The 27,814-nt window shown below is 41.8% G+C and overlaps 3 protein-coding genes across 6 annotated transcripts in view; 1 reads left to right on the top strand and 2 right to left on the bottom strand.

Annotated features, from left to right (window-relative positions):
• lmbr1 (limb development membrane protein 1) overlaps nucleotides 1–16,547 on the bottom strand; it is a 30,564-nt gene extending 14,017 nt beyond the window's left edge. For 2 of the 4 annotated variants that reach the window (XM_068581467.1, XM_068581466.1), the window contains exons 1-9: nucleotides 16,322–16,547; nucleotides 13,120–13,192; nucleotides 11,680–11,719; nucleotides 10,565–10,704; nucleotides 9,634–9,737; nucleotides 2,799–2,925; nucleotides 2,342–2,410; nucleotides 2,135–2,199; nucleotides 1,796–1,868 (exon numbers count right to left, since the gene is read on the bottom strand). In XM_068581467.1, the coding sequence (XP_068437568.1) occupies nucleotides 1,796–1,868; nucleotides 2,135–2,199; nucleotides 2,342–2,410; nucleotides 2,799–2,925; nucleotides 9,634–9,737; nucleotides 10,565–10,704; nucleotides 11,680–11,719; nucleotides 13,120–13,192; nucleotides 16,322–16,384 (754 nt within the window). In that variant the 5' untranslated portion in view covers nucleotides 16,385–16,547. Of the gene's footprint in view, nucleotides 1–1,795; nucleotides 1,869–2,134; nucleotides 2,200–2,341; nucleotides 2,411–2,798; nucleotides 2,926–9,633; nucleotides 9,738–10,564; nucleotides 10,705–10,797; nucleotides 10,994–11,679; nucleotides 11,720–13,119; nucleotides 13,193–15,826; nucleotides 16,196–16,321 lie in introns of those variants that run through there. The other 2 variants (XM_068581468.1, XM_068581469.1) reach the window with 2 other exon arrangements.
• Nucleotides 16,548–16,623: 76 nt separating this feature from the next.
• Nucleotides 16,624–23,447, top strand: nom1 (nucleolar protein with MIF4G domain 1). Its single transcript, XM_068582368.1, has 11 exons — nucleotides 16,624–17,854; nucleotides 17,935–18,047; nucleotides 18,169–18,364; nucleotides 18,955–19,278; nucleotides 19,389–19,499; nucleotides 19,885–20,055; nucleotides 20,644–20,765; nucleotides 20,913–21,045; nucleotides 22,065–22,196; nucleotides 22,313–22,422; nucleotides 22,723–23,447. Exons 1-11 carry the CDS (start codon nucleotides 16,889–16,891, stop codon nucleotides 22,898–22,900), a joined length of 2,556 nt encoding a protein of 851 aa, XP_068438469.1. The 5' UTR covers nucleotides 16,624–16,888; the 3' UTR covers nucleotides 22,901–23,447.
• Nucleotides 23,448–25,751: 2,304 nt separating this feature from the next.
• mnx1 (motor neuron and pancreas homeobox 1) lies at nucleotides 25,752–27,814 on the bottom strand. The gene is made up of 3 exons (XM_068582369.1): nucleotides 27,331–27,814; nucleotides 26,443–26,603; nucleotides 25,752–26,039 (listed from the first exon to the last, which is right to left on the bottom strand). The coding sequence occupies exons 1-3, from the start codon at nucleotides 27,812–27,814 to the stop codon at nucleotides 25,752–25,754; spliced, it is 933 nt and encodes a 310-aa protein (XP_068438470.1).

The following is a 27,814-nucleotide window of genomic DNA, read 5'->3' on the forward strand; positions in this document are numbered from 1 at the left end:
ACAGTGCTGGTACTGCAGTATATTTGTCCACTCTGGTTACTGGACAGTATCTTCCAAGCGAATAACTCATTGGAATCAGAAACACTTCAGATATTTAATTAGATATGATTCATAGGCATTAGGTGGAAGTGTAGTTTGCATCTATACTTAAATTCTTTGAGACACCAATAAAGTTCTTACAAGCAGGCAATATTAATCTCAAAGGTACTTTCAGATTCATTGTCAGGAGACGAGGCCAGGTGTGCACACTGTTCCCGTGATTCAAACTTAACAATCGCTCTGTTTCCTTTGAAGTCATCACTAATGCTTTCTGCAAAGTCCGGCACTTTTGCTTGAACCGTAACCTTGAAAAATAACCTATTTTGTCTTGTAAAACCTGGTTTCTCGTAAGTGTTAGCGGCTTATCTGATAGTTCTAGGTGCATGCCTCTAAACATTATGCATATTAGGTTCATCTTACCCTTGACAAGTAAAAACAGATGCACATGTCGAATCAGCCAATGAACCCTCTGAAGTATAAGACTTACAATATCAACAATGTCACTACAAACGGGCCATCACATGCAGAGAGAGGACAACAAAGGCCCAGACGTGTAAATAAACTTTGATGCATCGACTGATGTGGCTCAACAGTCCACATCTGTAAACACAAACTGGGTCAGAGGATCTGTTCGAGGATGCAGAGCGGACACAGGTGAAGCAAGACAACACTGCTCCTCTGGAGTGTGTCCTCTGAACTGTTCCTGAACTGTAGTCGCCCTCAGCAGATCAAAGGGACACCGGTCTAGCCTTCAGTTCCAGCCATGTGTGAGCATGAACGCTGAGCATGTGTATCAGCATACAGCATAAAAACATTCACGTCAACATTCTTCTTTGCCTCTAATTCTTTTTAAAACATGCAAACGTGTATTGCAGCTTGGCCTCAGTGCACACAAAAGGATGTTGACCACAGTTTTTTTTTTTTGGGCCCCACAAAGACTTGTTAAGTTCAAACAGTTTTGGAGATGATAAGGAACAGATTACAATTATTCAGTTAGTTCAAAGCAGGGCAGCGTGGAAGGAGCTGGAAGGAGCCATACGCATTGGTGGCAGTCTATGGAGTTGGCCGGTGTGGCATTCAAAAACATGCGTTATCAGGGAGGGATCTCCCTTACCTCCATGGTTTGAAAGGACGCTCGTCCTCTTCGTTTACTCGCATCTGTACACTTGGTTGCGTGCTTGAGTTAATATTAAAGTAGGTTTTGGAACTTGGCCCAAATACTTCCTGCTTTTTGAGATTATTGAACGTCTAACAAAGAATTTGGGAACATGAAAAGGAAATGCAGGCTCAAAAAATAACGCTTGAAACTATCCTTTTGTGCGCGAGAACAGTAGAAGGCTCCTTGTCTCCTTTCAGGAGTCGCTGAAAAGTCTCTTTAATGTCCACAGGATTCAGCCTTAAGTTCTTGGGAAAGATTTCATTTCCATCCTATTACCCGGGCTACCATTCTAGTCAGTTCACCAGTGTCTTAAATGGATCCTTAAAGACTTCCTAAACATAAAATATGGTCTTTGCCATGTGGCTGCTTTGCCCTTTAGCAGAAAAGTTGTGAGAGTAAGACAGAGGTTGAGAAAGGCCTCTGTGGTGTGTGTGTTGATTTTTTTTTGTTGCAAGTGTCTGTTCATGTCTGTCTCTTTGTGTGTGGCTGAATTTTCAATGCTAATTGATTCCAGTGTGGCGCGCTCCATCACACCCAATAGGACAGTCAACCCCTCCCCTCCACTATAATGTGCCAACACGTCTCCCACAGACATACCGTTTAATCTCCTCTGAAGGGCTTCCTCCTGCAAATGGATGCAGTAAATCTGCTCATCCAGGTCCTCCAGGATCTGAAGGGAGGGAGCAGAGGAGGAAGAGATGAAATGGGTTATAATTAGGCCCAAAGTGGGACTGGAGAGATGGCAGATGGGAGGATGAGTTGGTGATGTATTTGTAGTCCTCTGCTGCGTATGTAAATGGTCGACTATGACAGCTAGTGGCTTCAAGTCTGAGCGTTCAAGTTCAACGCTGTCGTCTTTCAGCAGCAAAAAAAAATGCTAGTAAATTTCTACTGACCAAACCATTTCCAGAACAACCACATAAAACGATTCCTTACCGTTGGCTTCACTAGTAACTGGCCCATGATGGTGAACATCCTGGACAATCCCACAGGAGTGCACACTACACATGAAACAGAAAACAGTGTGGTCAGCTGATGTTTATCCACAATAAAGTGAAAAATTAAGCAATATTAAATTGATGAGAGCTCAATATCACATCAAACATTTTGTCAGTGTGTAGAAGAAGAAATTAAGTGGCTTACTGAGTAAAAGCAATCCTCCCATCAGAGATATACAGGAGTAGAGGTATGGTAGGTAAAATTCCCAAAGATCTACAGAGAAAATCGATTAATTTAAAAAGAAATATAGGACAGGAAAGAATAGTTAAACATTTAACAAAATAGACAAGATATAGTAAAACCTTGTAAAACCACAACTTATATTTTTTACATTTGTATTTGTTTTGTAATTTAATTTGTGTGCTTTAGAGGCACATTATTTTGAAACTTTGGTGAAAAGCCAATCAATTCTGGTATTTATGCTAAGCTAAGCATCTCCTGGTTCAAGCTTCATAGTTAATGCACAAACATGAGAGAGGTCTCAATCTCATCTAACCGTATGCCAAAAGGGAAAAGGCCAATTTCCCAAATTGCTTAACTATTCATTACAAATATTACAAGACACTTAAAAACAATGACACAGAATCCTTAAAAAACGTACCGTAGAGTGACTCCATACTCTCTGCATCATTGTCAATGAGCGCTGACGCCACCCACACGATGCCCAAGATGAGCAAAGCCAGCAGGAAGAGCATCACAAAGGTCTCCAGAATGCGGGCCTTAATGCCCTGACAGAAAGAGTGCACAGAGGAGAAAAAAAGAAATCTAATTGGATATGGCTAATACGATTGGTAATAAACACCACGATATTATATCAACATACATCAAAAAACACACTGGGAGCTGGGAGGTGGTATTACCCACAAGTCATTTTTTTTTAAAACACAAAACAAGATTCATTTTACGAGACTACTCCCTCCAGCCGCGCTCATATTAAACACCATCATTTCCATTCACAGCACACAAACATGACATAAACGCTTCCACGGATTCCTGTGTAAAACAGCTCTTTTATACACACATATTGTGGTCTGTAAAGTGGCTCTAACAGGGGCTGGTGGTGGTGAAATTAAAAAGAGTAAAGGGGGTGGGAGGTGCCGTAAGGAGCATGAAGCCTGGCTGGGTCAGCTACTGTCTGCGATCAAGAGCAGGCCTCCCATCTGGGGCCGATTAGGAGCTCCCTTAGCGCCGCGGTCGTGTCCCGGGCCGCGCAGACGAGAGGGTTTTGGGGTAATTTGGGTTTTCCGGGTCACAAACTGCTGAGTGGTTAATAAAGTCCTGCTCTACCTGTTCACACAGTTTCCATTCCCCCCCTCCCCCTTGCTGGAGAGCCGAGCTGTCTATGCCTGTAAGATAGATCGGCGTTCTCGTACACATGTCAGGTAGGCTACTAGGCACGGGATAACAAGGGCTCTCTGCGTGTGGAGCGCTGCTTAAATTGGCCACATATGAGCAATTTGTTACCAGCTAACATAATGGCTGTGCGGTTGCTGTTCAGTATTTGCCAACAGGTACATGAAGGGGGTCTCTCTTTGAAAGTATCCCCTGTTAATCAAGCCGCTTTATGGAATGCAAATGGTTTCAATTCCGCAGATTAAATCAGACTTGGCTTTGTTTTTTTTTGTTCTTGTTTTACACAGATCAAGTTTGTTAACCGAACTACCGAACTACTACTTAGCATTTATATTACGATTCAGGTCACCGTTTAATAGCCTTCTTCTCTTCTACGCAACCCCAAATCTAGTCCCTTCTCACTCACTCTTGAGATATTTTCTCTTTTACAAGCACAGTTCTCACAAGCGGCAGTATTAGTGGGTCACAGACACATTTGGTAAAGTTATCGTTTGCACATCATCTGAGACGTGTTCAGTCCACGCTTTAGATGTTGATGTAGGGATTTAAGCTTATTCTCAGACGCCATACATTGCCAGTGGTGAAAATCCCCTGAAGCATCCTTTAGCTATTACCAAGCCATCAATCGCCTGGCGCCTCCTCTTGCGTGGTATTGTGGAAAAGCCTCAGTGAGCAAGTGTAGAATTTTCTAGCACAACAGAGAGGAAAGTGGGCAGGGTCTGGAGTGCCCCAGTGTGGCCGAGGTGGACACTGCAGCCACTGACAGGTAAGAGCGTGTAATTGGGCCTTATGGAGTCTTTAGTCAGCACGAAACAAACTAAAATATTAGAGAAGGATTATGAGTAAATACAAATCATTCCAGTGATAACTTATGGGAACTCTATTCGCATAATTTCTGTTAAGATAAACACCAACAATAAATTCCCCACTCAATGCAGATCAACACACATAAATACGACAACACACACAAATATGACATTTTGCTGACTGTCCCGTGCTCCTTTGCAGACACTCGGGCACTTGTGAGCTCGCTAGATGGATGCTGCAATCAGGAATCTCACAGACCGGCTCAACTGGCCAATGAGGGAAAACACTCAACAACGTCCGAAAGAGGAGGAAAGGAAGAGATGGAGCGCGATAGATATAAAGAGAGAACAACAGAGGGAGACTGGCGGAGGAGAGGAGTCAACGTCTGAGCGCATCTCAATCCCTGGAGGTGAGAGAGGTGAGAGAGGAATGCTTTCAGGGACTTCAGCCACGTCCCACACGCGCTCTCTTAAGGATGCATCAGGACAAGCAGAAGCCGCAGGCGGGACGTGCGTCCGCTCAAGCGCACCAGTCCACCTTAACAAGCTGCCCATGCCATGCTGAAGGTGTATTCCCTTCAGATAGGTCTCTCAATCATTTATAAGACTCAAATCATTACCCATTCAGATCATTTAGGGCAAAGGCAAAGCTTGTCACCTCCCTTACTATCATCCCTGGAAGAGCAATCCACTGTGTCAGATGTGATTGGACAGTACAGGAGAAAGAGGACGCTGAACTGTGGGTCCAGAGTGGCATCATTGATCCATGCACATGCATGACATTGCACACTGATAGTTCCTCGCTATCCTTGCAAGGGAGAAAATTAAGTCTTTTATTCCTCATCAAATAGAAAAGGCTATGGTATGAAAATAGAAAAATGCCACTAAGCTATCATCGCTGATCAAAGATGAAACTGTCAACTGGTGAGGGAAGAGAGGAAAAAAAAAGGACCTGTGCCTTGGCATCCAGAGCGCCCGCTGAAAGTTTCTATTCTTGCCATTCTAAATGTGTAACTACATCTAAATATAGCAGCTCTGAAATATTCAGCATCCCCTGATCCTCACACCGACATCGAGTGAGGGGCTGCTTAACTGCAGCTATGCTCCAACAAGACTGGAGAGACTTCCAAGAAATGTGTGTAGTGGCCAGAGATTAAAAACAAATTATTAAATAAATTAAAAACACTTCATGAGCAGTACCAAACAAGACGTGCATGAATTCACACAGACAGACGCACATGGCTAGCGAGGTAAATAAACCTCCAAATCCAGCCAATTCCACAAAGCCACAGAGGGCCAGGAAACACTTCACAAGCGTTTTCGCCCTGCTTGCGCTGTGGAAAAACTGAACTAGAAACTAAAGCACAATCTGCCACCTTCTTTGATGTAGTGCTTCGCCCGACGAATCCAGCAGAGTTCACCTCTGGAAGTAAAATGCCACTGTGCAATAGTGGGCAGATGTAAGAGAGAGTGAGAGATGATACTTGGGAAGGTACAGGGTTGTGTAGGATGTTGGGAAGGAGGGGGGGGGGGGGGGGGAATCGGACAAAGAACGAGAGTTAGGTGGTGCAGGAGCTTCCGAGTTGCCGCCATCAATCCTTAGCAGGTCAGCAGGCGGTGGCAGAGATCATCCTGCAGACCATCCTTCTGCTCACTGTCAGGGGCGTGTGGAACAAGGGCCAAGAGTGTAATATGTGAGGGAGGGGGCAGGGTTCTTTTTTTTTTTTTTTTTTTTTGCTTCTTAGCACAAAAAAAAGGACTGCCCTCTTTGCTAAAGACATGCCAGATGCCCAGGGACCTTATTAGTGTATCCTTCAACCAGTCGGCCACAGCGCAATGACCGTGTCAAAGACAGAAAGCAGAGGAGAGGGACACTCCCCTGTAAAGCTGCACAATGCACTTCTAAAGACTCTTAATAAGACGTCTTAATAAAGCACCAATGACACGAGAGCATGGAAAATGATCGGCATCACATCGTATCGTTCAAACCGGTGAGGGGAGGGGGGATTACCCCTCCGAAAAAAGGGAAAGAAAACATTGTGAATGCTTGTGATTTTGGGGATGTGAATTAAAACGTTTGTTTCTTTGCTGCTTTCCTGACTGATTCACCAGATGAGTCAGAAAACAGAAGGATTTAAATGAAGGAAGCGGCCTCAGTACTTTCTGAAGTTTGCCACGTTTTTATTTGACATCCTACAGTGACGACAGCTTGTTCTGATTACTCAAAGGTGTCAGACTGATAAGTCTTCAAAGAAGAAATGACTGCATCCTGGCTTTTTCTTCAGGTAAAAGGTTAGGACCAAATAGACCTTATAGCCTATCAACATTATACTCTGTCCTACTTAAAGTTACGTAAAGGAGTTGTAGACGATATCTTGCTTTAAAAAATAAATAAAGAAAAACAGCCAAACAATCCGGAGCAGAATCGGTTGAGCTTCCGAACATGTCACTTAGGTTAGAAAAACTGAGTCACGAGAGGAAGAAGGGGGGAGAAGAAATCCTGAGCAACTCGCTTGTTCTTTTTTTAAATTCCCAGCTCGAACTAATATGTTGCCATGGTAACGAACATTGTAACAGGCAGCTTTAGGGAGACATTGTGACCTTAAAGGAAGGTATGTAAACACCACTTTATATTCTCCGACTGGCCCTGCCCGAAAGAAGGCCTGGGAAAAATGTCTGCATGTGCAGGAGATTTGAAATAAATATCCAGGCCCCCATTGTGGAGCTCCAACAAAGAGGAGTATCTTAGTAACACCACGCGGGTTTACTCGGCGAGACGTTTCCCCCCCGCACACCCTCTCCTTCTCTCCCTCCACAATAAACACACTTCTCATCATTGGCGGGTTAGGGCTTAGGATGAGATTGATGAGGAGTTTCTTTAACTACCAGATGAAACCTGTTGGCCCTTTGCTGGGTCAGTCAGGGGGTCAGACTCGTTCCAACTCGTTTCAGGATCAAACACATTTCAATACTGCGGGTAAGACCAAGACTATTCCCTGCAAAGCATACTCCTCTATATTGTTTCTTAAATACAAAAACACTCCTTGAAAAAAAAAGTACAATATAAACACCTACTAGTAAATGTGCATATTTTCCTCATAAAAGCTACAATAAGTGTTAATAACTCCGGCTGTGCAATACATTTTTCTAGATAATAAACATCTGAGCATTAGTGTGAAGAAAATAAGATTAGACTACACTAGAAATAGACTAGGAAGTTGTCATCGTCAAAACCTTTTTTTTGTATACCTTGATCTAATTGTTTTTGAGTAAATATAGCTTCAAGATATCACACTCATCATGTATCATTACTAAGCCAACTTAAGTCTCTTGATATAAATAGAAGTCGGAAACAAAGGCTAGTGCTGATGTCCTCGCAGTCTTTGTCAGAACACGCTGGTTATCTCAATATGGATGACAGAGACGGCTCTCATCATTATAATGCCATCTACTGGCGGTGCAGAGATGATTATAAGTGACAGAAATGCTTCGGAAAGCCTCGAAATCGGCGACACAAACCGGCGACACAATGCCTCGTACTTCATTTAGAATACTACTTCATATGCAGCTCCCAATTGCTCAAATACACCATGCGAGAGGGGTTTCTAACACATCATCGGAACCAATGAACCTGAACTACACGACAACCCTTAGAGGCCTCAGTGATGCAGCTTTTCGGCAAAGATTTGAGAACACGGCAGTAAAGTGGGAGACACTTTACAGCAGCAAATAAAGCTAAATCATAACATCTGACATCAAGACCCTAAGTCGCTCTGATTCATCCACAATTTGGACAATTTGTTAAACTATTAATCTCTCGGGTGACAGAGCCTCTAAAGAGCTGAACAGTTAACGTAGAAGAAGAAGAAAAAAAAACATCTACATTTCCATCTTTATTCTGGTGGCGTCTTTTAGTACATCGTCAAAAGTAAACACAGCCACATGAAAAGGCTGACTTACAACGTTAGTAGTGAAATTCATCATTCACTTCATTTCCGCAGTCAAAAGGACCTCGCAGTGCCATAACATTCGCCCAGGAGGTTAAAATGCCACATAAAACCTTATGACAATGTGGTCTAATGCTGTTATTCGGGAAAGGGATAATATCACATTATAAAAACTCGGATCTGTCTTTTACATTCCTCCTTCTGTCGGCTGCATGATTGACTCAGCAGGCAGTTCCGTTTTTGGGGTTTTCTTTTCTTTTTTTTAAGTGTCACCTCCACCCCTTCCCTAACACACACACACACACAACATAGACCTGCAAGTGCAGCTCAACATTGAACAGTGCTTCCTCTAAGCAAATTTATAGAAGATCAGTAGCAAGAAACAGTCTTGCTAAAATGAAAAAGAACAAAAACGTGAAAGAGGCCCTCATCCTGCTTCCTACACATCGGGTCCTGCCTTTTACTGAAGAAATCCAACCGAAACAAATTAGTGGGCTGAGGAAGAAAAGAACTAGCTATACACTACAGTACAGACTAATTTTTATGTGCTTTTGCCAGGAGGGACATAAACCAGAGAGGTTTCAAACTGTGACACAGGATAGAGGTGTATTAAAAGTAAATCTTTCCCTCTCCATTTTGCGAGGTTCTATTGTGCTGTCATGTTGCTGCGACTTTATGGACTTTTGGAACACGAGCCCCCAGCCTCTTTTTTTGGGGGGGTAATCAATTAAACGAGGAAGTTCGCTGAGCCTTACAACTCGATTATTAGCCTGTCCTTTTGAAGTTTTATTTTGGGGGGCTGGGGAGGGGGTGACAAGGAATCAGGCTTTAAATCAGCGGGGCCGATGCAGCAGTGTTGAAGCGTTTGCAGCCCGTGGCCTTATTGGAAGGGTTTGTCAGGATGTGGCGCTGGGCGAAGTCCAGATTCAGACTTTCATGGTTAATGAACTTTCCGCGGTGGCAGTTACAGTCAGTGGCGTGAGTCAGGGAGAGGGCAAGGACAAGGCACCTGCTGCTGCTGCTGCTGCTCTGGCTGTTAAGACAGCGCCCCTTGCATGAATAGCAAAGCAGAGAAATAAATAAAAGGCAGGAATTAAGCAGGGTCCCACACTTTCCAAATCAAAGTTTCAGATTTTTCTCACAAGGCTTAGTTCTAAAATTAATGCATATTGTCCTGTTTTTAATTAAATCACAAAAACCTCTCAGGATTTTTGACGAAAGTTCTAGATTTTGAAGCTCGGCAAAGTGTCAAACTCATTCGTTGGTAACCTTGCGTCACACACATAGACAATGAACAAAAATGAAAATGATACATATTAAGGCAATGTACCTTTTTAGATCCCGCAAATCCCTCGGACTCCAGGAAGAAATAGGCAAAGGGCATCAGGACGAAGAGGCAAAGGTTGGAGAACAGTGACACCAGGTTCCACAGTCCTGCAGAAACCAAGCACATGACAGTGTACACATACAGGTATTTGAAAAATGATATATATGAATAGGCAATCCTATTTTTAATGTTTATTGTTTCAGGCTCGCTGAGGTTACATAAACAGGTTTTTTCCCATGAGTTTAGGAGCTTTTCCTTGAATGTTAGTCGTTGTGAGTGGAGGTGCTAACAGTTTTATCTGGTAAGCGTCTTTGTGTCACGTCTAAGTCATGGACTCTAATGCCCCCTGGTGGCTGTTGCAGCACCCAACAGCCTTATAGACGGGTTAACATTGAGTATGTGGGGTGTCAGCTTGACTGACTGTGACGTAAAGATGTCAATTCATCAGATATGGGGGGACATGGCACATGAAAGAGAAAATACCTTTTACATTGAGAAAGAAACTGGCTTGCTTCATCTACTACACAGTTAAAATTAGCACAAACTAAATGAAAGATGGGACGCTTTCAACCTACGTCATAGTCAAGCAAATTCAGAAGCAGTTTGTACACTACAGTCTATTAACTTATTCTTTTCATCCAGTTAGCTTTTTAAGTCGTGATCCTGAATATTTGTAAAAAATAAATAAACACAATAGGTGTCAAAAATACAAACCAACATTTACATGGGTACTAGTGTATTGCAATTTGCACATCATGCTAAACAACATTAATCTGACATTAATGTAAAAAGATCACTATGATTATAATCAATGCTATCCCAAAAATGTAAGCAGATAGAATATATTTTCCAATCAAAAGAGAAAAGAGCAAGCGAGAGAGAAAAGTAGTTAGTCTAATTAACGAAAAAGACACACGATACGAGATCTACTGACCGTGAATGAGGGAGCCATTGAGCCACTGAATGTAATAGTTTTTAGGGAAGGAGAGGAGGATCTCATTACTAATGATTGAGAAAGGCAGTAGGAAGACGGCACCACCCGACACTGCCAGGGTGAAGGTGCACAAGTAAAATCTGCAAATGGAATCAAACACAGACAGAAACGCACACAAATGTTAGCACTGAAGTTGTAGAATTAAACATAGTAATGGGTTAGTAATAACATACCTTTAAAGACTTTATGTCACAATCGATGACTTGATTACTGGATGATTCACTTTAGATGACGTGTTGTAATATAACTAAGACGTGGAGTGGATATGTTTCTGCAGCCTGCGTTTCCTCGAGGTTCAGAGGCTGGAGGTCTCCAGATTGGACCCCGAGGACTGACCATCTGCTCAGTGGTCCTCACTTCACCATATCACTAAAAGAGCTCATTAACTGAAATGCTTTCCATCATTTAGCTGGACCCTGAGGTACTATGTTGCTCAGCTTGAACTAAACATGCCAGATGTTTGTGGCTACAACAGGCACCCTTGAGTGTGACGTTTGCTGCAACTCTAAACTGAGCGGTACGTGATACCGGCCACCATAGTTCTAGCTAATGAGTGTTTGAGGTAGTTAGTAAACGAATGCAATGATTTTTCAATGCTATTTTCATTATGGAATAATATATGATTATTTCTGGATTCATTAATTAATCTTTTGGTCCGTGGAGTATAAGAAAACAGTGAAACGCGCTTGTCACAACTCATGTTCAAATGCCTGTTTTTAATCCAATAAACACTCACAACCCCAAATAGTTTCACCTCACTGTGATATTACATATTTTTAAAAGCCTCACTATTGTTGCTAGAAAACATGATGTAAATGATGAATCTAATATAAAAGTAGGTGCAGATTAAGTTTCTATTAATCTAGTCATAGCTGACCAAGTTTCTTAACATATATTTTCTTTCTTGCCTTCATTTTGATATAAAAAAAGAAGATATGATTAGTACTCCCAGATTGGCCAAATATACATCTTGATAAAAGCAGGTCTGAAAAGAAAAAGTGTATATGATCTAAAATACACTGTTCTAAAAGAACAATGAACTCAGATTTACTCACGATATTCTATTGACCACAGCATCTTCATCCTCGTGGTCATCTATAAAAGAAAGCAAAAGACTTGTGAAGTGTGAACTTTTGAGCTGTAACTGTTGCATGTTTCATCCACCGTATCTTACTCCAAATAGTAAGCGCTGACTAAACTCTTTTTATCAGAGACATACTGGTACAGAGTTCAACATCGGATATTTTCACATCTATTATAGTGTTAGTATTTCAGACATGCCTATCTTAAATGACCTTGAAAAACTGACTCTTTCTCTCCATGTATCTATAATTGTTTCCAAAACAATGTAAACTATCTAATTTGACGGTTATGTGGAGATGCTACTCTTCGTTGAAAAACGTATAATTTCATAGCAGAACCAGCTAACTGGTCCCATTCCGTCATCAGTTTAGTCATCAACTGCACCCATGGTAGACAGAGAGTGTGTGGACAATCTTCAGTCATGTTGAAATGTAACGTTTTTAGCGAAGCTGCTGTCATTTCATTAGCGTTTCAGCTCTTTGCATTTTGAGGCGCCGATTTATTTCCCCTCCGATGGGCGGGGTTTTAAGAGAATGAATCGTTCGACTCTACTGGTCGTACTTTGTACAGCAGACATCAGCCCATCTCTTATTCGAATTATTCTTAAAAAGCATAACATCAAAATATGATGTAAGAACTTAAAAGAACAATTGCATAATCATCAATATATGTGAGTCAGCTGATAATCAAGGAGTTTAAGTTATTCCTTTTTTACTGTCAGTGAAAGGATCACACAACCAAACCACTGGTTTGAGGAGAAGAGCAGCCTAGATTTATACTGTACACAACTCCAGAAGGGATTTCTGGTGCAAAGTGGTCTACTTTCCAAATGAGATAAGGGAAGCTCAGGCGACCTGGACATATTAAATTTGTCTTGGGAAAATGGGATACAGGTCATAATGTCCGTCAGGGCCTTCTTGTTTTCATCACTGTTTTCTAGTTTAGATCTTGGTCTCATTTGGATTTTCAATCATTTCTCCCCGCTGGAGCTGAAACAGAGATGTAATAGACGAAAAAAGCTCTGATCACACAGTTCTTTTCCCCCAAACCTGCTCTGCCATACTTGTTATTTGGTAAGAAACTGTATTTATCTTGTCTAAGCCCTTAAAGCTCTCCTGGGCGGATACAGTTCACACTGATAAAGAGCTGCCTGTGGTAGATTACTCTGCAGGCAGGGTGTGACGTCTCACCCATACACCTAAAGCTTCCTTGGAAATGACTCCTTTTAGTCAAAACACAATGAAGGGCTCTGTCTGTGAGCAAATACAGCACAACCAGACTGCTGTGAACATACATGGGTCCACCATAGATGCTTTTCTGCCGTGCAAGTGTGACAGTTTGGCGCTTTAAGTCGATGAAATCTTCCTAACTTCTGTTCCCACAGAGTGAGAGTTCATATAGGACACACTTACCACTCTTCTTTTTGTATCTTGTTATGATGAAGTAGGACACAATGTAGAGGACCGCAAACAGGAGGAAGCAAATCTGAAACAACAACATCAGAATCTTGGTCAAAGATTTACTTCTTGACAGTTCACCCGGCAGATTTCAAACTTACAATGTCCATTTTCTGTTACAGCATGTCCCATATTATAGACTATAATATTGCTATGCTAAACTGTATAATTGTTTTATAAAATCCAGGTGCAAGACTTCAATAGAGCTCACACACACACACCTGTACAGTATACAACCTTATACAGTATGTGTAATGCTTTTTCTACAATATTCTACTAACAACCTTAGTATTTAGGAAATACATAAAGAACGACAGTGAGTAATGCCTGATTTGTTTTCCAACCTCGTGCACACTTCTCAGGCCAGCACATGCAAAGTGGTCCAGAAATGACCAATGCATGGAATTTATTAGGTAACCGCGGTCTCAAAACAAGCTGGATGGTCTTACAGAAGGATCCCATTCCACATGGGCCCCTTCTACTATGACAGGGGCCGGGACATAACTAATGTTAGAAGCTCCCACTTCAGCACTCTGTCAACATTGGAAACTCATCACGGCCAGCTGGGATCATGGGATGACTCAGCCAGACACCCGGCAGACCGTGCACATTCCAGACGGACAAACCAACATTAAAATAAATGGGATCTGAGAGGTAGATAGTGTTTTATGACAACAACTGTTTGTCTTATCACCTCCAGTCCCCTTCCAAATGAAAGACAGCTGATACGAATATACAAACTACACAACTGTGTAGTGGTAGAGGCCCAAGTAAAAACCATGGTCACTCAGAGTAAAACCCCAGATTAACACAGAATGATATGCCCGGAGCTGACAAACTGGCACAGACTTGATACAACCGTCCGGGAAGATATAACACCAAGTGACAAACAGACAAACGGCCAACACCACTAGCAATGTTATCGCTCTTGATCTCCCTGGACTAATACAGAGTAACACTTAAAGCAATGGAAGAAGAAAAAAGCAGGTATAGCTACTCGCAAGCATCTTGCATCCCAAACTAATTTAGGAACAGTATTTCCCACCTTTATGCTATATGAACTCAACCTTTTTTTAGAGAGAGAGAGGGTCCTAGAATTCCTGCAAGAAGAACTAATCAGTAGGATTGCATGCACTGAAGCCAATGTCATTATCAGACTCTTTTTTTAGCAGTAATCTGATTTCAGATGTGTAAACATTAGACATGGGCTAATGCAGTTTAAGGCATTACACAGTCGATAACCTGATTAACAGATGTCTGCTGAAGAAAACCAAAGGCCATGTGTCATGTCACAAGCTGGGTGTATGAAAGGTGTGTACATGGAAGAGACAGAAAAGTGGTTGATCAGGTTCAGGGATGTCACCACTTTACATGTTGTTCAACACAGTGCGTCTCTGTTTCCAAAAGCATAAAGCCTGATAATGACATCACATCCGTGTTTGGAGGTGCTCGTGGAAAACGTGATTACTGACCAAACCACAAGCTGGTCTCACTTTATCCTGCGCTAACTTGATTTCTCACAGTAAACCGGTTTTCTGTGCATTCTTTAAGGCTCCTTTCAGACCCCAGAACGTCACAAAGACTTTCTCACACTTCAGGGCTCATAAGAGTGTACGGTTGTCACTGAGTCTTGTTTACTTAACTCAAAACTTAACCCAGAGTAACCCTGGCTGCAAAATAAACATGTGCAACAATGAATATAATTTTGCGCCTGCAGAAATACATCCATAAGCCGACTCACATTCGGGCATTAAAGTGCCATCACAGCCTCATGCAAAAGGCATCTTACGTTGAGGATGGTGACATGGGACACTGAGAGTCAGATGTAAAAAACATACTGAGGACAAAATGTGCAAGCTACAGATGAGCTGTTCTGCTTGTCTGCTGGTGAAACATTTGATAGTTTCGATATTTCAAAAGTGTCTGTTAGGAATAATCAAGAAGATTTACTCCAGGCAAAGTATCCTCACTTGAACTTTCTCACTTAAGTTGCTTGTTTGTTTGTCTGAAATGATAGCTCGAAGTCTCCATACTCGACACTATGAACCACAATAACAATGTGGTTCATGGCAAAGGAAGATCATCAGCAACAAGTTGCACTGCATGACAATAGTTTCTCAGTTACGTCATCTATTGTCTCATGTATTTGCAGGTGGCCAGCGCACAGGGACATTAAGGACAGCAAAAGTAAAGTGGCAGTGGTGAAACATTTGTCAGACAAGAACACATCTTCTTACATATAATACTACACTGCAACTCCTCTCCCAATCTCGACAAGTAAGATTTGCTACATGAAGGTCATCTTTTACAATCTTCCAACCAGAGGAACTTATCAGTAATGAAGGACATTTGATTAAAAATCCAAGACCAAGTCATCACAAGATGAGATAAAACATTAAATTAAATTCATTAAAGCCCAGAATGAACGGAGCATTTTGTTTTCAGTGGTACAAAACTAACGTTACATCAATCTCTAATGATATTGTACCTGAACACAACTGTTCACAAGCAGATCTTTGTTTTATTTTGGTAAAACTTTCTAAACTGTTTTTTTCCCCAGAGACAATACAATCTTACTTCTGCGAATGACACAAACAGATTAACTTATATATTCTTACACGTGAACATATTTGAGCTGAGAAATATGAACATAATACTGTACCTTGTTTTTGAAAACATAACACAAATAAGGCATAACAAAAATGAAGATTTCCTCTGACTAATGCAGATACATTGAATTAGGGAGATGTCCCAACCCTCACTGGAACATTGTGTCCATGTCCCAATAAAGATCTTCCTCGCCATTGCAGGTACATTCATAACAACGGTGTCCCAATATCGATCACTACACGAGCGAAGTTATCATTCCGAGATAAACTAGTTCCCGCTAATGATCGCTAACGTTAGCTAACTTTAATTAGCGCGTTCACTCATTGTGTTTATTATTTTTGATTTAATCCATATCTGACTTAAATGGACATAACGTAAGACGTGTTTTGGGTGCGTCACAAAGTGAACGCTTGTTATCAGATGTAAGACATCCCGCCGTGTCTCACTGACAGGTGAAGCGACCGTTAGCGAACGTTAGCGACCGTTGACGTCGCTGAGCTGGTAGAGGACGTTGTTAGCCTGCTAGCTTTCAATAGCCGTTACTTACGATGTACTCTCGAACTTGGCTGTGGAAATTCTGCTCTCTGATAGTGACATCGTCTTCTTCCATTCTTCATATTGCAAATACAAAGAAAAGCTACAGATTCACTGCATGCTCGGTCGTGCAACTTGCACCAGCGGCTACAAATCCAGTATCTTCTTCCCCTCTGCCAATATTGCCCCGACTGGTTAAGAGACAGTTTACATCGGAGGAAAACCGCTCCGTGCTATAAAAAAAAGAAAAACGCCCCAAAATAAAGCACGTCATCACTAGGCGCCAGTTCTTCGGCGTGCCCTGGAAGAAAATGGTCACATGCTTGTGGGTCATATAAACAGTTTTCCTCATGGAGATACATGTGTAGTTCAAGGTATTTTTGCTTTTATGTTGTTAGATGATACAAGAGGTCTCTATACATATTTAGTTTGCTTTAAACCTCCCGTAGTTAATAACGTCCGCTTGTTAGTTAAGCTAAGCTGCTGTAGTTACATTGTATTACAGTTTAGCTAGTTTCTGAAAGAAGGGTATCTAGCCGGTTGAGTTAACGTCGACAAACCTTGGGTTTAATTTGTCGAGATGAAGGAGAAATTGAAGCAGAGCAGCAAAAAGAAGAAGGGTAATATTGTGTTACAGAAGTACATGGTGGCTGTGGGTGAGTTTATTAAAAGCAAAAATGTCGACGAAGAAGAGGAATATGACCATGGCTTGAGATTTGTAAAAAAGAAAAGCAGAAAGGAGCTGCGCAAAGAAAAGAGAAAAATGAAAAAAGCCCATATGAAAACTCATTATGAGGGTAAAAAGATCCTCAGTTTACCCCTCGATGTTGGTGAAAACTCAGAAATACTAGCCGGTGAACAGCAGCAGAAAAAGAAAAAGAAGAAGATAGAGAAAGCAAAAAAGGAAATGTTAAAAACACAGTCCAAAAATGCTACTACAGAGAAACCAGACAGCTCTAAAACCCCACCATCTGCCAAGAAAGGCAAGAAAATCAACCATTTACAAGAATCGAGAAAAAAGGCACTTCTGGAGGCAAATGAAGACGAAGACCGAGAAATAAAGAAATTGGAGCGATGCCTGGGATTAAATAAGAGAAGAAACAAGCAGAGTCTCCCTCAGTCCTTCGTGGCCGATGGACTCGATTACATCCTTGGTGCGCTGGACTCCGGCTCATCGGCTATGGGGATGTATGATGATGATGAAGACATGGACATGGCCAAGGATAACTTTGAAAAATTGGATGAGGACAAAGAATCTGGAGATGAGACGGCGAGTGACGGTAGCGATGAAGATATGGCTTCATTTGACGATGAAAATGAGGTGGATGATGATGAGGACGACGATGGTGATGAGGACGACGATGGTGATGAGGACATCGATGGTGATGAGGACGATGAGGATGATGATGAAATGGTTGAGACGAAGGAAATGGAGGCTGAGCTGGATGAGAGTGATGCAGCTGACTCCGACAATGAAAATGATGGTGAACCAGAGGAAGAAACGGAGACTTGTAACTCAACACCATCAGGCTTATATTCAGAAACCGTGAGTTCAGATATATTTCAACATTGACATCTTGTTTGCTGCATACCGGATCCATTTGTAAAATATCTTTCAATGTCCAGGTCAAGGCTGCAGCAGGAAAGTACGTGCCGCCTCAATTAAGAGGCGCTGGAGATGAAAAACGCAAAGCTGAGCTTGAAAAACTGAAGAGGAACGTGAAAGGCCTGGTAAACAGGTAACTGTCCCTTTACCCTTTAAATAAGAATGCTTGGTCAATATTGTAGTCACAATAACGCCTGATTTCTGAGCTTGGTTAGAATTACCAGTAATAATCATCGTCTTTCTAACTTCTTCAGGCTGACTGAGCCCAACATGGCGTCCATCAGTGGTCAGCTGGAGGAGCTGTACATGAGCTGCAGCAGGAAGGACATGAATGACACCCTAACGGAAGTGCTACTAGCATCCTGCGTCACCCAGTCGCTGATGCCTGACAGACTTCTGATGGAGCACATCCTGCTTGCCAGCATCCTCCATCACGCGGTCGGAATAGAGGTAAACGCCCCTTTTAATTGATGCTTGGATGGTTCCTAATTAAACAGGTTTTACCTTCTGAAGGCATTTCCATTCAGAGACTTTCATTTCACCGTTTTATTCACTGATGAGAGTGGCAGCAGGTGTCGGGTAGCTTTTGGTTTTACCAGCCAGCATGTGAGAACAGTGATCACTGACCTGAAAACTGACATCAGCTCATGGATTATTCAACATAGGCCTTCTAAAAAAAGAGATGAACTGCTTCTGCACATTTCCAACGAAAGTTAATGCTCTTGTAATGAATTGGAAAGTGATATCTAACACAGTGGTTTATTTTATTTAAGGTGTAACAGGATTGTTATCGCTGTTAGATATGGGGCTCTATGAACATCCATTAGATACAACATGGACTTGTGTTTGCTGTGTGTGTTTATAGAGCTTTACAGTGCAAAAAGCAATCATTATTTATATTTTGAGGTTTGGCGTTTGTCTAACCTGTGTGATGCTGTTGTATTGACCCATTATTTATCATATGTCCCCGTCCACCGATATTGACGTACGTAAATCCAAACATAACATGAATCACAAGTTTCCTTTTGTTGATTTAACAGGTTGGTGCCACTTTTTTGGAGACGGTCGTGCGAAAGTTTGACGAGGTGTACAAGAACCCAACTGAAGGCAAAGAATGCGACAACCTAGTCTCCATTGTCGGTCACCTCTATAACTTCCAAGTGGTGCATTCAGTCCTCATCTTTGACATGCTCAAGCTTTTTGTCGGAGCCTTCACAGAGAAGGACATTGAACTAGTTTTGTTACTGTTGAGGAATGTCGGCTTCGCCCTGAGGAAGGACGACGCTCTGGCTCTCAAGGAACTCATCACTGAGGGCCAACGCAAGGCCTGCAACATGGGGTCGAAGTTTGAGGATCAGACCCGGGTAGGGCGAACAGAATGAACTCTTACGTTAACTCCCTTTCATTTGCCAGGCATCGTTAATTGCACACAGATGTTCTAGTGATTTCTACAGCATTGTGTATTTGCTCTCAGGTGCGTTTCATGCTGGAAACCATGATGGCTTTGAAGAACAATGACATGCGGAAGATCCCCGGCTACGATCCTGAGCCTGTGGAGAAACTGAAGAAGCTGCAGAGGACTCTGGTGGGTGATCTTCACAACATGACTATTTTTATTTGAAATACCCTCATTTCACTACATTAGTGAAAACAAATTTAGATTTGTAATATGTAGTGTATAGGTTGTGGTGTTATTCCTAATACTGAAAATGGTTATCGTTTTCTCACAAGATGTTATTTTCCGGTAGATTCCTCTTGTACCACCAGGTGGCCCTAGAGCACCACCTTTACAGACCCCAAAGTCCAGAGTGTTAGGGACGCTTTCATCGGCATCATGACCATTAATTGTAGCTGTTTAAACAGTTGTTTACTTCAGCATTGCTAATTTGGTGCCCTCCTTTGATTCTGTATAACTGGCGTGTGCCTCCTAAGTGCACTAATGGCTAATCCTGGGTGATTGTGCTCCTCAGATCCAGCGGCCTGCAGGTGGCAGTGACATGAAACTGAGGGTGTCTCTGGACAATCTCCTGGCAGCAGAGCAAGTGGGTCGCTGGTGGATCGTCGGCTCAGCGTGGAGGGGAGCGCCGATGATCGGCGAGCAAGGGAGCACCGCCTCCAAACCGAGTACTGCTGAAGGACAGGTAGAGTACCGGAACCACAGGAGGAAGTAATCCCAGTGCAAATCTGTGTGGAGGCTCGGCATCTTTTGATGGAAAAGGTTTATGCGCGCCATGTTGGGGAAAGCATGTACAGAAGTGATCATTTCTCATTTAGTCTGGGTTGCAACTGCTGGGTAAATTAATGGTAAAAAAAAAAATTGCCACTCATAATTTCATTTGTTGGCGCATCGTCAGTATTTTAATGCTTAAGAAGACACACAGTTTTTCCATTATCAGTCAATGCAAGTTTTAGGTCTCGGTATTAAACCTCAATACCTCAATTGTTAGAAATCAGTTAGTTGGACCAGTATAGTTTTCTGGTTAAAATACATGATCTTGTTTACTTATTCCTTGCACACATATGTCAACATTTGCTTTTGTTTGGACAAAATTTAGCATTTGAGGAGCTTGCAGCAAAACATTTATACATTTTCATAACTGTCAAAGTGTTGAAGAACTAATAAAAAATGATACCCAAGGTTTAGTCAGTATTATTTAATAATCTCAGTAATTTGATAAGTGTATTTGGCTATTTTTCACTTCACTGTTTTCATCTTTTATTCATTTCAGTTTAGTGCCAAAGTCTTAGAGCTGGCGAGGAAACAGAGGATGAACACTGAGGTCAGAAGAAACATCTTCTGTGTGATAATGACCAGCGAGGATTACATGGATGCATATGAGAAACTGCTCAGGTGTGTTATGTCTACACTGTGTCTCCATGTTAGGTTGTTTGACCAAAGACAGAAAAAGGGAAGTATGCTTATTTTAGCCCTGTGTAATGTTGAAGCAGCCCAGCTCTTAGGGTAATGTTATAAAGCCTTTTTTTGTTCTCTGTGAAGGATGGGCCTGAAGGACAAGCAGGAAAGGGAGATTGTTCATGTTCTGATGGACTGCTGTCTGCAGGAGAAAACCTTCAATGCCTATTACGCCGTACTGGGAGAGAAATTCTGCTCCAACGATCGTCGCTTTCAGGTACTGCTAAAACCCTGAGAATGGAAACTAAAACTACTCTTACACTGAACCTTGCGAATACACCGAGCCAGTTCTAAATCTCAGTTGCTTATCAACTACAACATCATCAATAAACCACTACAATCAGATTAGTACATACAATTAACAGTCATTCTCCGAGACAATTGTTTGATATGTAAACACATGAAATCGTTCTCTCAATAGCGGTAAATAGGAAAAGAAAATGTCCCACCTCTTCACCTTTTCCTTTTCCAATCCTCAAAATGTTAGGAGCTGCAAGTCGGTTTGCCTTTGTTTCTTGAAAAATGACTTTATGATTAAAACTGGGACTAATTTGTAATATTGAGAATATCTTCTCCATCTGTACAAATGCCGATGCTTAGATCAAGTAATTAGAATGATTGCCTTGAGAGAGGCAATCTCAAATTGCTTATATGAATGTTGCAACTTCAGTAAATGATAAAGGTATCTTTTTTTTAATACTCTGTATATTATGTGGACTCTAAAGATCTGGTGGAGATTACATTGTACTATAATTGAGGATTGGGAAATTAAAGTTGGAGAAGCCCTTTTATTGTACACGTCACGGTGAGGACATAGAAAAGAGTTGCATTCCTGGGTGAGTTACCGGCTGGATGTGTGTGACCACCCAGTCTCTGAAACGTTGTGTGGCCTGCTGTTCACCTCTGCAGTGTGGGAGCCTCTCACACCTCTCACCTCTGATTATTATTTGACTCAAACTGTGACTTACAAACAATGAGGGTGAGACCACACTTCCTACTTTGCTGCCAGGTAGTTCCACGGGTCCATATCAGAGACTGATGACCATTGTCCTCATCAAAGAGCGTGAACCAGAGTTGGTGGGAATGTTTGCTTTTCACATGTAAACTGGATCTGGATGAGAGGATTACCTATGCAGAGCTGGTTTCTGTTCTCTACATGTTACGCTCCTCTTTTGGGGCGCATCATTCAGTGCTGTTATGAACTCTTTCTAATTTGATGTCCTATATTCTCCATAGATGACTTTCCAGTTCAGCCTATGGGACAAGTTCAGGGAGCTGCCCAACCTTCCCAGCAGCACCTTTAACAACTTAGTTCAGCTAGTAACCCTCTTCCTTCAGAAGAAGTGTCTTTCACTCTCCATACTCAAAGTAAGTGGCATGTCTTGTGGAGGTTTTTACTATATCACATTTAAATATGTGTTGATGTTAATTTATGTAAGTCTTGATACCTATTCACCAGGGTCTCTGTGTTTTTTTCTGTGTAGGTAATAGAGTTTGGCGAGCTAGATAAGCCCACAGTGCGCTTCTTGCGTCAGGTGCTCACTAAACTGCTGAAAGACATGGAGCCTGAAGACCTCGCCAGCATATTTGGAAGGTGAGCCTGTCCATACACTGACTTCTTGGAGTTCAGTTTTCCGTGTTCCAAGTATGGGATGGTGTTTGACCTCATGGTGGCACTAGATTAAAAGGCAGGGGATGACCAGAGTCAGATGGATTCCTCCTCTGGAAACCACAAATGTCCAAATTTGAATGGCAATCCATCCAATTGATATTTCCGTTTGGATCAAATGTCCCTCTCTCTACTAGCCCGCGTCATGTAAAACTACTCATCTGCACTGCTTTGCACCATGTGAACCTCTGACATCAATGTCTTTTATTGTTTCCCATTCACCAGGATTTCAGGAATTCCCAAGTTAGGAATGCTGCGGGAGGGCTTGAAGCTTTTCATCAGCCACTTTCTGCTGAAGAAGGCCCAGTCACAGGGACCAGCTGAGCAAGCAGCGACGCTGTCAAAGCACGCTCAGGTCGCCACCAAAGCCATGGAGGCCAAAGAGGTCAAGCTCAAACTGTGAAACACTGACACACACACACACAACTACACACACACCCGAAGCTCAACAGACGTACCCGACTGTGGAACAGAAGAAGACTTTGTCTCTCAACACAAAGGATGCAAACCTACAGCTTTCTTCAAAGAAGAATAAATATGTTTTTGAAATTTTAAATGAATGTTTTTGCTAACGGGAGTCCCTTGTACATAATTGTTAAAGTTGATTTTTAAATCTGGACTATACACACACATCAGTGATTGGACTATGTATGTTATTTTAATACAGTGTGTATTAGTTCAGCTTTATTATTTAGTAATTAATAACTACAGATTTTGCTTCATAACAATTTGAGAGGCACTACCGTGGATTCTTTATGTATTTGACTTCCCAAATCTTTAATGGTGCTTTTATACTAGAGTATCACACTTTAAAAAACATTAGTCATAAAAGCCTCAATTATCATCAACATTTTGCCTCATGCTTTGACTCTTTTTGGAAAGGGAAATTTTCCTCTAACAGCTCTCATTTCTTCTTCTTCTTGTTCTTCTGCTTCTGCTTCTGCTTCTTCTTCTTCTTCTTCGATGCCTTAATGTTCTTTATCTGAGATCTCCCTCCGGGAGGCAGTGTGCTCAGCCAGAGTTAATATTATTGGGTCCGTACACCTGGAGCTATTCTTCTTGGCTTTACTAAGTCTATTTACTCTTACACAAAATAAAGCACATAATATCAAAGTCTTTCTCAGCCTTAAATGCAACTGATTAGTGAATATTTGTACGTTATCCTTTATCTGTTGATATTTCCACTTGGTGACACAAACAGGAGCAGTGAGAATAGAGAGCGCCGCGGTGGTGTCTTTCGCTCTGTGTTTACACACCCTGATGAAATGACCCAGGGGCCTTAAGTCTAGCCTATTCTGTTTACTCGCTGACACCAGTATCTGTCCGCGTGGTTAGCATAGCAGAGTCATTCTGTTACATTTGATACTTGCTCCTATTAATTAGCTCCATTGGTGCGGCCTGTATCAATCTGAGGCTGGAGACGTGGGCTGAGGTCGGGAATGGGCCACCAAGGTCAACCAGAGGAAATGTGCTTTATAGCCCACACAGGCTAACCTCGTGTTGAAGGTAGAGATGTTTTAACAAGATGTAATATTTAAGGCGCTGTGTTTGTTTTTGATCAGAAAAAGGACAAATACACTTTGGTCTTGAGTCGCCAGGGGATGTTTTTATTTGAGAAATGATGGGACGAGGAGAAAACCTTTTAGAATCTGTCAGTTATAAGGTGGAGTTGGTGGGATCAATGGGCTCACTGTGCAGTCCATACACTGGCCATTGTCTGCGGCCGTGAGTCAGCGAGTTGCCATCAGCTTTACCTGCAGGGTTTGGGTTTGACCCTCAGCTGAACTTTGATTTAGTCAGCTAAAGCAAACAGCTGAAGATAACCAAGAAATCGCTCAGTAATCCTGTTGCAAATGGCACATAATCAGTCAACCCCTGCTGTAGTTTAACGCTAATGACTGCGGGAACATTGCTAACAAGTATAGGACCACACTGTGTTTTCTGTAAAGTAAACAATGTACAGATGAGGTATTAAACCGGCCCTATCGCCCGGTAATCAAACAATACAAAAATACAAGAGCTGGAAGATGATCAAATTAGATATTGACACTAGTTAATAGCACACCCTAAATAAATACATGCTTGTTTAAGTAGGAAAAGTAGGCTGATGAAATGTTTTGTTTGCATTTGAGGAAGTCCACTCATTTTTTCGAGTCCATGCAAATACAGTCTGTGTCATGTTTATAATTTTTCATTATTGCAATATTTTTGGTCCAACAATGACTGGGGTTTTAATTCAATGTAAATAATAATAATAATAATAATAATAAACTGTTAAACATGCAGGCTATGAGATGAGTAACAAAGTAGAATCTTATTGAAATCGGATTTTGTATTTATTTATTGAAACACATTTAAAATATTTGTTCTTAATGCTAAATAGGTTTGAAATGATCTGAGTCCTGAAAATAGTGCGTGATGAGCCACGTTGTCGCTCAACGAGCCCTTTTTAAAAGGTTGTATTCATGCGAGCCCATTGCTAGTGTGGTGTGAAATGTTTCCTCCGTCTGACTGCCGGCTCGCTGTTTGCTCTCACTGCACGTTTGCACAGATCCGACAGCGCTATTAACAGTAATTCCCATGACCCGAGTTGTCTGAGCAAGGAGGAAAACACGCGTCGCTGTTCGCATCGGCGTCGAGACACAGCGAGTAAATCAACTGGGTTTTTTTCTCCATTTTTTTTTTTTTAAACCACAAGGCTTGCGCCAAAAAGTTTTTATATAAAAAACACATTTTTTTTTATTTCACATTGTTTGCACCAAGAGAGACGCTAAACAACAATTTAGCATGCACGGTGATGTCCATTTTATAAATACAGTATAGAAAAATAAACATAACATCTGCGTGATATGACACATTACGGAACACCACAAAGGACAAAATAAGGTAAAAAATATGACATAAAACTGCGGGCTATTTACTGTAGTAAGGGCTACATGATATTACTGACAAACTATCAGCAGGGAACGATTGAAAAGTCCTGAGCCAGTTTACAGCGTTTGCATATAAACCATGCAACATTTCACAGTTCACTAGTGAGGGTGATGCTCCGATTATGGATCCTGCTGCTGTATTGCTTGTTTATGACACCAAGATCATATACTCTTGACCTAAATTGTATTTTTTTTCTTCATGAAATAAAAATGCCATGGAGGTGATTTAGAGGTTGGATTACATGCAACTGCATTTTTATAGCAAAAATCCCCCCCACAGTCATTACAAATGGAGATCGCCACCTTCGCCCTTCTCCAGCTTCAAGGCTGTGGGCTTATATCACTGGTGTGATTCCTCTCGTCGTCTGAAGAGCAGTCTGACGAGTTGTACAGGAAATTGTCGCCCTCGTCGTCGTCACTGTCTTTAAAGTCTCTGATTCTGCCATTTTTTGAGTCCGTCTTGCTCTTATAGTCCGACTGTTCGAGTCCGTCCGATTTCTCCTGGCCGCCCTTGTTGCCTTTCTGCTTCTCGGCCTCCTGGGCGGCCTGCTCTTTGGCCTTCTTACTTCTCTTCCACTTCATGCGTCTGTTCTGGAACCAGATTTTAACCTGAGGAAAAGAAAATAGTTTACTGTAAGTGGTTTCAACAGGATGCTACCTGTACGTAACTATGCGTAAAGATTGCGTAAATGTCACCAGTCCATCTGACACCCTGCTATCCTGCGGTATTTTAATTATACATTGAACGCATTCCATTTTTTGCAATCCCTTGAAACCAAAGGGAACAAAATATTAACGGCATGGCCTAACTGCCATTTGCCCAATGGCAAATGTAGACAATGGTGAGATCAGAAAAGTACTTAAGTCTCAAATGGGAGGATGCGTTGGTCTCAAGAAGGAGATTTTATTATCATTTCTCACTTATTTTCTGAAAACTAAACCAATTTTAATAATAACAATTTGTACCTTTTTAAAACAAACATCGAATCCTATTAAAAAAAAGAGACATTACCTGCGTTTCTGTCAGCATGAGGGATGTCGCCACTTCAAAGCGCTTCGGTCGTGACAGGTACTTATTCAGTTTGAATTGATGTTCCAGCTCCAGTAGCTGCTGACTTGTGAATGCAGTTCTTGGTCTTCTGCACTTGCCAAGCAAGTTAGACTGAGCTTGAGCTGCAACAATCAACACAAAAGATAAAAACATCAATACCACATACTTAAAAAAAAAACGAACAGTCTTCTTATGGCTGATTATAAAATAACCAGCTCTAGTATTGTAAAGGAAGGAGGGTTATGGTGTAATAAAATATAATTATATATCTGCTCCCTGCTTAAGCAACAAGGTCGTCCACTTCTGAATATCTCCATAGAGAAGCTATTTGCCACTCCATTTTGAACAAATCTGTTAAAACGAGCAGAGACAAAAAGGTAGTATCTGGTGAGCAAATAGCATGTCAACTGTGGGTTTCACACCACTCTGCGACTTTCCCACTGTCCATTATCTGTCCATTTTAGTTCCTCTTAGAAAAACCATCACTCTGCAGCCTCAACATTCAGAAGAGGGTAATGTGTGAGGGAAAACGTGCCTCATAAATATATTAAAAAACGACTTTATTTCTATGCAAAATAATAATGTCATGCATGCCTTATAGGTGTCTTTAGCACAGTGACAGAATATGTCTTGAAGCAGGATTATGCAACATCCTTTTTTGAAATATATTTATGAGCAAACCTATAAAGCAGGCTCTTTGGGTACCATCGCACATGTTTAAATCAGACTGGCTCACCATGCAAAATATGCATCTATTATTAGTATTAATAATATTATTATATGACTTATTTGGAGTGAAAAAAAGGCACAAAAAAAGTCAAAACATTTAGTTATGAAACAGCTACTCACAATTAAAGTCAGACATTTTGGGCAGCATCATCCCGGCCGTGGAGACCCGGAGCCAGTGGTCCAGCTGGAAGGTGCTGGCTGTCAGTTTGATGGGGTCACTGTGGTGGTGGTGATGGGAGCCGTGTGGATACGGGTAGGACAGGGCAGGGTGTTGGCCTGCGAGCGCTGCCGCGGAGTAGGTGTACATGGGATGGCCGTAGAGAGCCTGTGCGGGGATCCCGGTGCTCTGCGGATGTAATCCAACCATGCTGTGCGGACTGTTGAGGAAACCCGGTTTAGGAATCAACCCGCAGCTGGAAATCCTCGGCGGAGACGGCGTCTCGTTGCGTAAAGAATCGACACTGGTCAGCTCCGTGGCTGCCACACTTCCAGACGACTGGATGGAGGAGGACAGGGAAGTCACAAGCGCCAGCGGAGAGGTCTGCACCTTGGGGGTATCGACTGCCAGAAGAGCGTCAATGCGAAAGTTTTTAGATTTCTCCAT

This window comes from Clinocottus analis, unplaced genomic scaffold (genome assembly GCF_023055335.1).
Source record: "Clinocottus analis isolate CAN_PGR_092001 unplaced genomic scaffold, fCliAna1.0.p SCAF_18, whole genome shotgun sequence".
NCBI classification, from domain to species: domain Eukaryota; kingdom Metazoa; phylum Chordata; class Actinopteri; order Perciformes; family Cottidae; genus Clinocottus; species Clinocottus analis.